We start from the raw sequence: 11,088 nt of genomic DNA, 5'->3' as shown, positions 1-11,088 counted from the left end.
TCCAAACTAAATGAAGGATAAGAATTTAACATGAATTTTTCGACATCTTTCTCTGCACCAAATTGAACATCTCACAACAGATGGAAGAACCCTGGACTCTGTCCACTCTTGGTGCTAAAAGATATCAAAGAAGAGCTCCAAAATCTCCACATGAACATTTTCCATTCAAAAACTTGTGAAGGCGCTTGCTATCTCGAATGGAAATTTCCCTAGAAGTCAGTAATGATACAAACTTAACAAAACTATGGCAATCCCTGCACATACTGATATTCTTGATGACCCGAATTGGCGCAGCATTTGGTGTGTTCAACAATCCAAAAGCAATTGCCAACTTTTCACTATGGAAAGATGTAGAAGAGAACAAAGTGGTTTCTTTGTCTTCATCAGTTAATTCCAAACTCTCTACTGGCTTGTATCCAAGACTCTTGACTTGATCAATCAAACTATCAACGTACTTTTGAACAACTTCACTTTGAGGATGAGATTTATCATTGGGTTTAAATGAATGAACCTTGTCTTTAATGCTAATCCAGCTCCACTCCTCCAGCTCCCCAAGCTTCTCCTCTTTCATGATTTTTCTCACCCTAGAAACATCCTTCCATCTTTCTGCAGAGATGTACATGTCCAACAACATGACATAAGCCTCGGTATCTTTTGGTTTGAGCTTGAGCAACTGTTCAGCAGCATAAACTCCCCTGTCTATATGTCCATGTCTTCTACAACCTGCAACCAAGGTTGACCATATAAACTCATTCGGTTCAAAATCCATTTTCTTGACAAGACCAAAGGCTTCATCTAACCGACCCAACCTTACATACATATCAATAAGGCAGGCATAATGGTCCATCACAGGTTTGATCCTGTAGTCCTTTTTCATGGACTCAAAGTAACCAAGTGCTTCATTGACCATTCCAGCATAGCTACAAGCAGATAGAACACTCACAAAAGTAACCTGATTTGGTCTGACTCCTGCAATTCTCATATCCTCAAAGAGCTGTAGTGCTTGCTGAGTCCGGCCATGCTGCGCAAAACCTGCAATCATACTAGTCCACGATATCAGCGTTCTTGTAGACATCTCTATGAACGCTTTACTTGCTTTCTCAATGCTTCCACATTTATTGTACATATTGACTAGCGCAGTTGCTACTACAATATCTGAGACAAACCCGCTTTTGATGCTCTGAGCATGAACCTGTTCTCCCTGGTCTAAAGCCACCAAACTACTACATATAGTTAAGATACTTGAGTAGGTAAATAAATCAGGTTTCACCCCGGAGCCATTCAATTTCAAGAAAATGTTAAGAGCTTCAATTCCACTTCGGTATGCTGAAAGATCGTCTTCTGCAAGATCAATAAGTTGGGCATGACCTGCAATCATTGCATTCCATGTAATCAAGCTCATATCTCCCATTCCATTAAACAACTTTCTAGCCTCATTAATCATGCCACATTTGAGGTACAAATACATGATAGCATTTCTTACCGGAAGGTTCAACTCATAGCCAAGTTTAATGACTAAGGAATGTATCTGCATCCCTGCTCCCAAAGACTGCATTGTACAACACAAGCTCAAGGCACTGGTCAGGGTGTAGTCGTTAGGCTCGGTTCCCTCTGAAAGCATCTCAGTAAAAAGTTCCAAACCCTTTGAAGAATCGCCATTATCACCACAAGCAGATATAGCTGAAGTCCAAGAGATCACATTCTTTTCCTTAATTTTCTTAAATGCTTTAAAAGCGGATTCCAAGTTCCCACATTTGGAGTATAAACTGCAAAGATTGTTTCCAATACTAGTATCAAAGTCAATCCGGTATTTTATACTGTAGGCATGCAATTGCTTCCCTAACTCAATCAAGTACAAAGTAGATGAAGCATTGAAAACAATTCCTAGAGTATAATTGGTAGGATAAGCCCCAGCTTCTAACATCTCCAGGAAAACCCGAATGGCAAGTTCTGGCCGCGAATTGTGAACATAACCTGTCATCAAAGCTGTCCATGAAACAACATTTCGTTTAGGCAATTTGTCGAAAACCTTATGAGCATCTTCCATGATTCTACACTTTGCATAAACATTGACAAGGAAAGTTGTGACAAACAAATCTTGGTGGCTTCCTGTCTTAATGATGTGCCCATGCACAGCTTGCGCATTGGAAGCCGAATTCCTCTCTATACATTCTTGCAAGAGAGGAACATAGTAAGAGGAATCAACCTTATTAGAACCCTCTCTAAATATCTCTAGAGCTTCTCGGAAGTCCAGAGACCTGGGTTCTGAACTTCCATCCAAACTTGTGATGGTCTGACTTTTCTGATACGACACGTTTGCAATTCCACTCTGACATACCAAAAACAGATTTTAAATCAGTTTCATGGATGCAAATCATGTAAGTATTGAAATTGAAAGCTGTGCTTCTACTTTTCACACTGCAACTAATGCTAAGTACTAGCTTTCATGGTTTGAAAACAGCAAAAAGCTACAAATAAGCACCCAACATCAAAATTCGAATAAACAAACTGAAGATAGTATCTTTAACAAGACATGCAAACCAACAACAGAAGTGAAAGGAAAGAAAGACTGGACTAGAGTGTAGAGTAATACCTTTTCTGAAGAAATAGAACTTGTGGGATGTTTTCTGAATTCTTGGTCAAGCTTGATATTGCCACTAACAGCAACTGAAGGTAGAGAAGCCATAATCTAGACTTCTAGACAAATGGCATCCTTGGGAACTGGGGAGCAGTTATCCACTCCTCCTATCTGTTTCAGATGAATTTGTGGAGGGAAGCTAATATGCCAACCGCTGCAGTCATAAGCCTCATAGGAGGCTAAGATGTAATCAACTTACACTACTAGCCCTACAATTGCAATCTCTTTATTTGAAGAAGGGGCTTAAATCGTAAAATGTGCAGCCTTTGATAATTAACCAAATTTAGTTTTGCCAAACGATAATCTATTACCAGCGATTTATATATTTTGCAGTCTTGAGGGCCTGAGGTAAGGACTTGGTGCACGTTTGGTACTCACACCTCTTCTTTTTGCAGGACTGTTGTGGACTCATGTGGTCTACCTTACCTTAAGTTACATAAATATCGACCCATATTTGGTGTTGAACCGGATTAGTGTAGTTTGTTGGTGCTGGGTTGATACTGGGATGTATATCATACTTTTATTTTATATGTACTTGAACAAAAATTACAATGTTATGAATCAAATTACAACATTGAGAAAAAATTTACCAAATTTATTTACACTATTTACATGCATGAAGTTAAACAAAATTACAACTATGAGAACAATTTGTTCAAAAAGTTGTAAAATGGTTATACATTTTGTAATTACAATTATTAGAACAAGATTATAAACAATACGACTCAGCATTACCACTTTGACTATAAATATGTTGTCACATTTGTAAATGTAGGTATCACATACGAGTATGTACCATAGAATTTCCCTTAGAAAACAAGGTATTATCTAAAGATGACCAATCTGAGTATTCATTATAACATTATCTATGGAGGCCAGAATAAAAGTAAGGTGTTACGTAACTCATTAAGTTTTGTACCCCATGACACCAAACATGAATATTAACCAAACTTGCCTCTATTTAGCACTTAGTCCCAACAAACAAATGTGTAGTTAAGCCGCGCATGAGTTACACGCGCCTAACATAAAGGCGGCCCATATTAACCACGTACCATGTTAGAATTTTCGATTAATTTAGTGAAAATTCTTCTACGTACCCAGATGTAAGTGAATCGAGAAGCTCAAATGTAATATTTTGATTCGGTTATCCACGCGACACTATCATACATATATACTAATACCGTTAACAAAATTGAAACTCAAAAAAATAGTTCTAAGTGTTTCCAACACATGAGGTGAGGATCCGAGGTCGAAAGAGAAGTACTCTTATAATGAGCGCTTAATTTAATTAGAACAAAAATAAGATGAAATAAAAAAATTTAGAGTCCCTGGTCTTTAAAAATATAAAATAGTTCTTCCAGACCGATAAAATCATTTTTGGGTTTAGTTTGTAATTTTATTACCGGAGAACCAGCATTGGGAACTTGGTCTAGGCTAATATGATCGTCTAGTGACGTTGCGACCACTAAGTGACGAAAGGCCTGGTCGGATCCACGTGGGGTCCTGCGTCTATTACAGTCACCGTCAGCACCAACCCAACCATACTTGCCCACTCACTACGCAAATCACTACTATATACAAATTGCGACCGCCTCTCTCCCTCGTCACTACTAGTCTCTCTCTCTCTCTTCCCACCAAACCCAGAGAGACCCTGACTCAAATGGCAATGGCGCTTCGCAGACTCATCAACAAGCCCCTGCTTAAACCTCTCGTCGGCGCCAATGGCGGCTCCGTCTACCACATGGTAATCATCTCCGTTTTGCTTCGTCATTCTTTTTTATGTTCATCTCTTTTGAAGATTCGACTTCATCTTGTTGATTTGGATTGCAGTCAGGTCTGTCCAGCCAAGCAGCTCAGGAAAAGGAGCAAGCTCGTGCTACTGTATGTTTCCTTTTAATATGAGTTTTGCTTTGGATCTGGATTTCTCTATTTATGTCTAGTCGAATTGATGCTGATCATGTGTGGAATTTTGATCTGATTGAATTCAGTGGATAAAGCAACTCAATGAGCCGCTTGAGGTTATTGATCCCGAGATTAATGATATCATCGAGCTCGAAAAAGCTCGGCAATGGAAGGTAATTTTGTAATTGGCATTGAGGAATAATGAAGTGTTTGAGCATTGAAGTTTGGTTTTTGATTTGTTGTTTGTGGAGTGTAGGGGCTTGAGCTCATTCCTTCAGAGAATTTCACATCTCTGTCGGTGATGCAAGCTGTCGGGTCTGTCATGACCAACAAGTACAGTGAAGGATATCCCGGTGCTAGATACTACGGAGGAAATGAGTAAGTGGATCCTTGTTCAATTCCTTTCTAGCTATTTATCCTATCCAATGCAACAACTTTTGAGTTGGAACCACATTTCTGCTTCCGTATTAAATCTGTTTTTGGGGGGTGGGAAGGGGTCTGCTGGTTGTCATTTGAGAAAAACCGTGTTGTCCAATCTAGTGATGCTATTTATAAACCTGATGAGAAAGCAACAACCTTTTCTGTTTGTTTTATTTATTTTTGGCATTAAAGAGAGAATATTAGATGATGGATCATTATTAGTTTATTACTAGTATTAGTTTGTTTTTATTTATTTGTTTGGTTGTGAATTTGTAATGCATGTTCATGTACGAGTCCATATTTCTTTTTCTTGGTCACGTCTTCTCATGAAATACACTTGATGTGACTATTCTCTTTTATAATCTAGATACATCGACATGGCTGAGACCCTTTGCCAAAAACGCGCATTTGAAGCTTTTCAGTTAGATCCTGCAAAATGGGGAGGTAATGTAGCTAAACTTTTTCTTTCCCATCAGTTCACTTGCATTTTCTCTTTTGGTTCATCTAAGTTGAAATTTCACTAGTTTGAATTGATCGCTAGCTTCCCACAAGTATAGCCAATAAACTTATTTGATTTTTTTTTAAATATATTATTTTGCGGTTTGAACTCCTTAATGTCCAGAAACTCATATTAATGTTTAGTTAAAGAGGCCAAACCTGTAAGCTCAGTTATTAGTACTACAAATGAAATTAAAATGCTTCTGCTTTGTGTGCTTTATATTGATTGTGGGCAACTGGGCATATACTTGGGTGCTGGTGCTCGAATATGAGTGGTAAAACCTGGTTGTCATTTCTATGGCCTAAAAGCCTTCGTTGTTTTTTTTTTTTCCCTTCTCCCATTTTCTGAATATTTTTTGTTGGAAGAATAAAATTATTGGCAGACAATCTATTGTTCATCAATATAGAAAGTTTGTATCTTTAATTGTTTCATTCATTGTGTACACTATAAAAATTAAAAATGCACTCAATAGTAAAGAATAAGAGACCAATGTTCTCTAAATATTAACTATAGTCTTTCATGTGGCTGCAATACAATGGCGTGTGGAAAATTCTGAGGAGGCCTTTCAAGAAATCTGATTCTTAACTGCCTTTATTATGTATTATTTTGAAGGGATTGGAAAGGGATCCACATGTAACATGTTAGTGTAAAATTTGTCAACCATTTATTTTGAAACGTTATTCATGATCATCTTTCATGTACTGAGCTTATATTCTGAACTGTCTGATAAAGCATGTCATTCTTTAGAGTCATATTAAAAATGATACAACTTTCATGAAGTAATGTATACTAAATACCCGTATGTCGCATCTTTTTTCTTTCAGTGAATGTCCAGTCATTATCTGGATCCCCTTCTAACTTCCAAGTGTACACTGGATTGTTGAAACCTCATGAAAGAATTATGGCTCTTGATCTGCCTCATGGTGGACATCTTTCTCATGGTTATCAGGTGTCTATATCTTCTACATCTTCTGTTGATTATTATTCTATATTGTTCTGCTTTTGGAGGTTAATAAAGATGACTTTTGTGATTGAAGGATAGTCTACTGACTTTATCTCTCCAACTTTTTGGCATGGAAAGTATATTGTACTAACACTGCCTCTGGTCTAACACGTTAAGGTTCACAGACGACTTGAAGAAATATACAAAATTATTCAAGTAATATAAACATGTAGATGTCAGACTAAAGATATTTTCATGAGAAGATACAGGATATAAACAATGTTTTAGAAAGATTGAGGATATTAGTGAAGCTCTAGTTTTTTCTAATGTGTTTTAGTATCTTACGTAAGAGGATCAGGAGTTGTTATGCCTAATTAATAAAGATTGAACATGGTCTTGAGCTGTTGAATTAAATTCGTAAGTTGCACAAGTATTTCCGACTTAACTTGCATAGCGAAAGAACAGGAAGCACAGATGTCAATTGCCAATCACATCCTCAAGAAGCTTAGAAACCAATACTCTTATCAATCGATGCATAATTAGCTGTCTACGTAAAAGCCCTACTTTAGTAGTTTCCAATACTATTCCACCCAGGATCTTAAATAATAGAAAATGACTTGACAACCATGTGACACATCATTTTTTTTTTGTAATAATGTGTAAATCAAAATGCTACTGTGTGATCATTTTCTATTTTCTATTATTTCCAGACCGACACCAAAAAAATATCTGCTGTGTCAATATTCTTTGAGACAATGCCGTACAGATTGGATGAAACCACTGGTTACATTGACTATGATCAGGTACAGTGCTTATCCCATCTCTTTTCTCTAACTTCTTTACTCCAAGGATTTAAAAGTCAGACTTTGTATGAATGTGGCATATGCTTCTCATACGACTTGCTTTCATTGAGACTCAGAAATAGGATGAAAGAAGTTGTTGGGTGGTTTAATGTTATGTAGGTTATATTTATAATATGTGTGTATAACTATGGAGATGCAGATTACAATCTACAGTGTAAATAATCATGACATGTGAAATTCAAATAATGAATAGAACCAGGAACATATTCTTTATTTAGCTTTAGTGACAACTCAAGTTTTTTTTTTTTTTTTTTTCTAACATGTTATACTGAATATTTGGCTTTCATGTCACTACAGTTCTAACGAATCACCATCATGTGACAGTGAAGTAATAGATGGAAACTATTTCTTTGCATGGTTAACTACCCTGGTTTTTAATCATTGTTAGTTGAGGGCTAACCTATACCAAAATATATCTGCAGTTGGAGAAAAGTGCCACACTGTTCAGGCCCAAGCTAATAGTTGCTGGTGCCAGTGCGTATGCACGCTTGTATGATTATGCACGCATACGCAAGGTAAGCTTTGGGTTGATGTTCATCATTGTGCCATTGATCAATAAAAATCTATAATACTCCATCCTCAAGTGAGATATTTTTGTGTTTTGTTGTCAGGTCTGTGATAAGCAGAAAGCTATTTTGTTAGCTGATATGGCACACATCAGCGGATTGGTTGCCGCAGGTGTTATTCCATCGCCTTTTGAGTATGCAGATATTGTTACAACCACAACTCACAAGTCACTTCGTGGCCCTCGAGGGGCTATGATCTTCTTCAGGAAGGGGGTCAAAAATGTAAACAAGCAAGGGCAAGAAGTAAGTTATAATTCTAAATTATAAGAAACATTTAAGTGCATTATAGTTTTTCCTTTTTATTATTCAGAGGGAAGCCTATAGTTAAGGAGAAAATAAGATGAAAGAGGAAAATGGAAGAAAAAGGTTTGATCTTACTGTACTAATTTTGGTGTGCATTGTTTGGTGTTCCTTATAGTGAGTCCCAAAATGGTGCAGCTAGAATGAAGTACTTAAGGTTTAAATTTCCTTCTACAGGTTATGTATGACTATGAAGACAAAATTAATCAAGCCGTCTTTCCTGGACTCCAAGGTGGTCCACACAATCACACCATATCTGGGTTAGCAGTTGCACTCAAGCAGGTAATTTGTCTATATATTTGTTGTATGAAATATCTATTACATCTGATCATATTTTGCATCTATATTCTTCAATGATCATTCAGTCTCTCTCCCTCTCTGAGTTTTTTCTTCAAGAAAATAGCCACTAATAAATTTTTCTTGCTGATTACATTACAATTCTAGGCCACAACTCCAGAGTTCAAAGCTTACCAAGAGCAAGTTCTCAGGAATTCCTCAAAATTTGCAGAGGTCTGTGATCGCCACGTTTTCAAGACATTTATCCTTATTAGCAATACTTTTGGTTTAATTGGTTCTGAATCTCTAACGAGGCTTTCTGGAGTATCTTTGCTATCCAAAATGTAGACAATAATCTGTTTCCATTATTGTCTAAAGTATCTGTCCCACTATTTTTTTTCGCTTATAGCTTTATGCCCTCTGAACATGCAGAGCTTGCTAGAGAAGAGCTATGATCTTGTTTCTGGTGGAACCGACAACCATTTAGTGTTAGTGAATTTGAGGGGAAAGGTAAAAGGAGATTCTTATTTTTTATAATTGCTTTGTTCTTATTTGTCCTTCTGTGTAACAGGGAGATTTATTTGGACCGAGTATGATACTTTCTGGCTCTGCTTGTTAGACCAAATCTATTCCCTTGGAATGATTATGCCATGGTTACTCAAAGATAATACTACTGGATTGAACAACTCCAGACAAGAGTGTATTGAACTCTAGAATAGGTCTTTGGTTTCAAAGTTAGGTTTGAGATTCTCAATTGCCATTTATCTTGTGGATAGCCAAATTTTAGGTTTGAAAGCGGGGTTTTATGATGACTCCACTGAGACTGCTGTGGTGCATGATTGGTATACATGAAAATAATCAGTATATTCTTTTGGAATTTTTGACAGGGAATTGATGGTTCAAGAGTTGAAAAGGTTATGGAAGCAGCTCATATTGCAGCAAATAAAAATACTGTCCCAGGGGATGTTTCTGCCATGGTCCCTGGTGGTATACGTATGGGTAAGACCTGCATTCATCTTCTCTTCAGCTGCGGGTCATTAGCTAGGTACTTCTATTCTGATCAAGGTCCTGTGTTTGATTCTTCAGGGACCCCAGCTCTCACATCGAGGGGTTTTATGGAGGATGACTTTGCAAAAGTAGCCGAGTATTTTGATGTAGCGGTGAAGATAGCCCTGAAGATTAAGGCTGCTACAAAAGGTGTATTCTGCAACAATATTGTGGATGTGAAATATATTATTGTTTGTAATGCTCATGCAGATTTTTTGCATGAATGTGATTGCAGGTACTAAGTTAAAGGATTTTGTGGCAACTCTGGAATCAGATAGTCAAATCCAGTCTGAGATTGCAAAGCTACGCCACGAGGTTGAGCAGTATGCTAAAGAATTTCCAACTATTGGATTTGAGAAAGAAACAATGAGATACAAAGAATGAAGAAACCTCGTGGAGCGTTGTTACAGGTCAATCCCCTATGTGCACCTCTGCCAAGTGAATTGCCACCTTGCTAGATGTTTTTGAATCATTTTTGGAGCATGCTTTAAGGAATTGCTTGCTTATTCATTTTCTTTCATTTTTGCAGAACAAATTTATTCAACAGGCAACAATTGTGCCTGCAGATGACTACAGTGCCAAAGCAGATAGCGATCTTAAAAATCTGCAATTTCATGCAAGGAACACGGTAGACATTCACCAATACAATAATGAAGAATCTATGTACATGTTTGGATCTTGTTTATTGTTTCATTGATTCTTGTGCCGAAGCTTGTCCACATTAGGGTAGTTATTCCTTATCCTTTCAATGACCTAGACTATTTTTGTATCCATTGAGCTCTTGTCAGCATGAACTGTCATTATTGTTCCCAGCTTTGATCTGTTTAAGAGCATTTGATGGAAGCTTAACTGTATAAATTTATCGGCCTCGTTTAAATATTCATTTTGTATTCTAATATGTGAACGATCTTCCTCCAACTACTCTTACATTACGTCTTGTGTTAAATGTCTTTATACGTGCAAGTCTGAAATTTGTTGGTGATTGACTTAGTTTCTGCATATATTTCAATTTTCAGTTCGGATATAGGTTCTATTGGTTCTTGTCATTTCATGAATATCGTAGTCTAATATAGATTTTGTCATCTCGAAATTCACGCAAAGGATTGCCCTAGTTCTTTTTGTTTCGTGTAGTCACTCACCGGGCAAACTGGATCAGCACCCTTTCACCATCCAAGAACCAGTGCACACACCCTAGCACCGCCACCAACTTCCATATAAAGTTGACGAGACCTCATGCCTAGGAGTACTAGGCTAGAAGCAAAACTGAACTAGCACCCTTAGAAACTAATCTACCATCCGCTCCCAAACCGAGACACAACGGAGGGAACGCCGGCGGTGCGGCTTGGAGAAGAAACCACCCTGGTCTTGCTGTTTTCTACAGGCGCGTAAGCTGGTCTTCTAAACCTTAAACTGTCCAAAGTACGTGGAAGTGCCGCTACAACTCACTAATATGCTAACCTAAAGGTCACAAATACTTCAAACACAGAGAATTACTCGTATTGCTAATGATATAACAGTTACCAATTAATATCACGAGCTAACATGACAATTACTTGGCTATTTATAGTGAACCAAACTGAAACATGACGATTGCTTGGCTCATACAAACTTCACCATCTTCACACTCATCAAGA

The 11,088-nt window shown here is 37.5% G+C and overlaps 2 protein-coding genes across 2 annotated transcripts; one reads left to right on the top strand and one right to left on the bottom strand.

Annotated features, from left to right (window-relative positions):
- Positions 1-18: 18 nt before the first annotated feature.
- On the bottom strand, positions 19-2,686 carry LOC101300657 (pentatricopeptide repeat-containing protein At1g11290-like). The gene is made up of 2 exons (XM_004287367.1): positions 2,594-2,686; positions 19-2,329 (listed from the first exon to the last, which is right to left on the bottom strand). The coding sequence occupies exons 1-2, from the start codon at positions 2,684-2,686 to the stop codon at positions 125-127; spliced, it is 2,298 nt and encodes a 765-aa protein (XP_004287415.1). The 3' UTR covers positions 19-124.
- A 1,572-nt stretch (positions 2,687-4,258) lies between these two features.
- On the top strand, positions 4,259-10,616 carry LOC101297180 (serine hydroxymethyltransferase, mitochondrial-like). The gene is made up of 16 exons (XM_004287355.1): positions 4,259-4,382; positions 4,469-4,519; positions 4,627-4,713; positions 4,797-4,918; positions 5,328-5,404; positions 6,284-6,408; positions 7,113-7,205; positions 7,688-7,780; positions 7,877-8,074; positions 8,309-8,413; positions 8,576-8,645; positions 8,817-8,917; positions 9,295-9,406; positions 9,494-9,604; positions 9,690-9,864; positions 9,984-10,616. The coding sequence occupies exons 1-15, from the start codon at positions 4,299-4,301 to the stop codon at positions 9,836-9,838; spliced, it is 1,578 nt and encodes a 525-aa protein (XP_004287403.1). The 5' UTR covers positions 4,259-4,298; the 3' UTR covers positions 9,839-9,864; positions 9,984-10,616.
- Positions 10,617-11,088: the final 472 nt, after the last annotated feature.

This window comes from Fragaria vesca, linkage group LG1 (assembly GCF_000184155.1).
Source record: "Fragaria vesca subsp. vesca linkage group LG1, FraVesHawaii_1.0, whole genome shotgun sequence".
NCBI lineage: Eukaryota > Viridiplantae > Streptophyta > Magnoliopsida > Rosales > Rosaceae > Fragaria > Fragaria vesca.
Note: the sequence above shows the minus strand (reverse complement) of the source record. Positions and strands in the feature narration are given on the sequence as shown.

Bases quoted from the DNA above. Each gene is read 5' to 3' on its own strand.
- LOC101297180 (XM_004287355.1), top strand. From the start codon at position 4,299: ATGGCAATGGCGCTTCGCAGACTCATCAACAAGCCCCTGCTTAAACCT. The intron at 6,409-7,112 runs GTGTCTATATCT...TATTATTTCCAG, and splicing joins ATCTTTCTCATGGTTATCAG to ACCGACACCAAAAAAATATC. The intron at 9,407-9,493 runs GTAAGACCTGCA...TTGATTCTTCAG, and splicing joins CCCTGGTGGTATACGTATGG to GGACCCCAGCTCTCACATCG.
- LOC101300657 (XM_004287367.1), bottom strand. From the start codon at position 2,686: ATGGCTTCTCTACCTTCAGTTGCTGTTAGTGGCAATATCAAGCTTGAC. The intron at 2,330-2,593 runs GTATTACTCTAC...TTGGTATGTCAG, and splicing joins GTTCTATTTCTTCAGAAAAG to AGTGGAATTGCAAACGTGTC.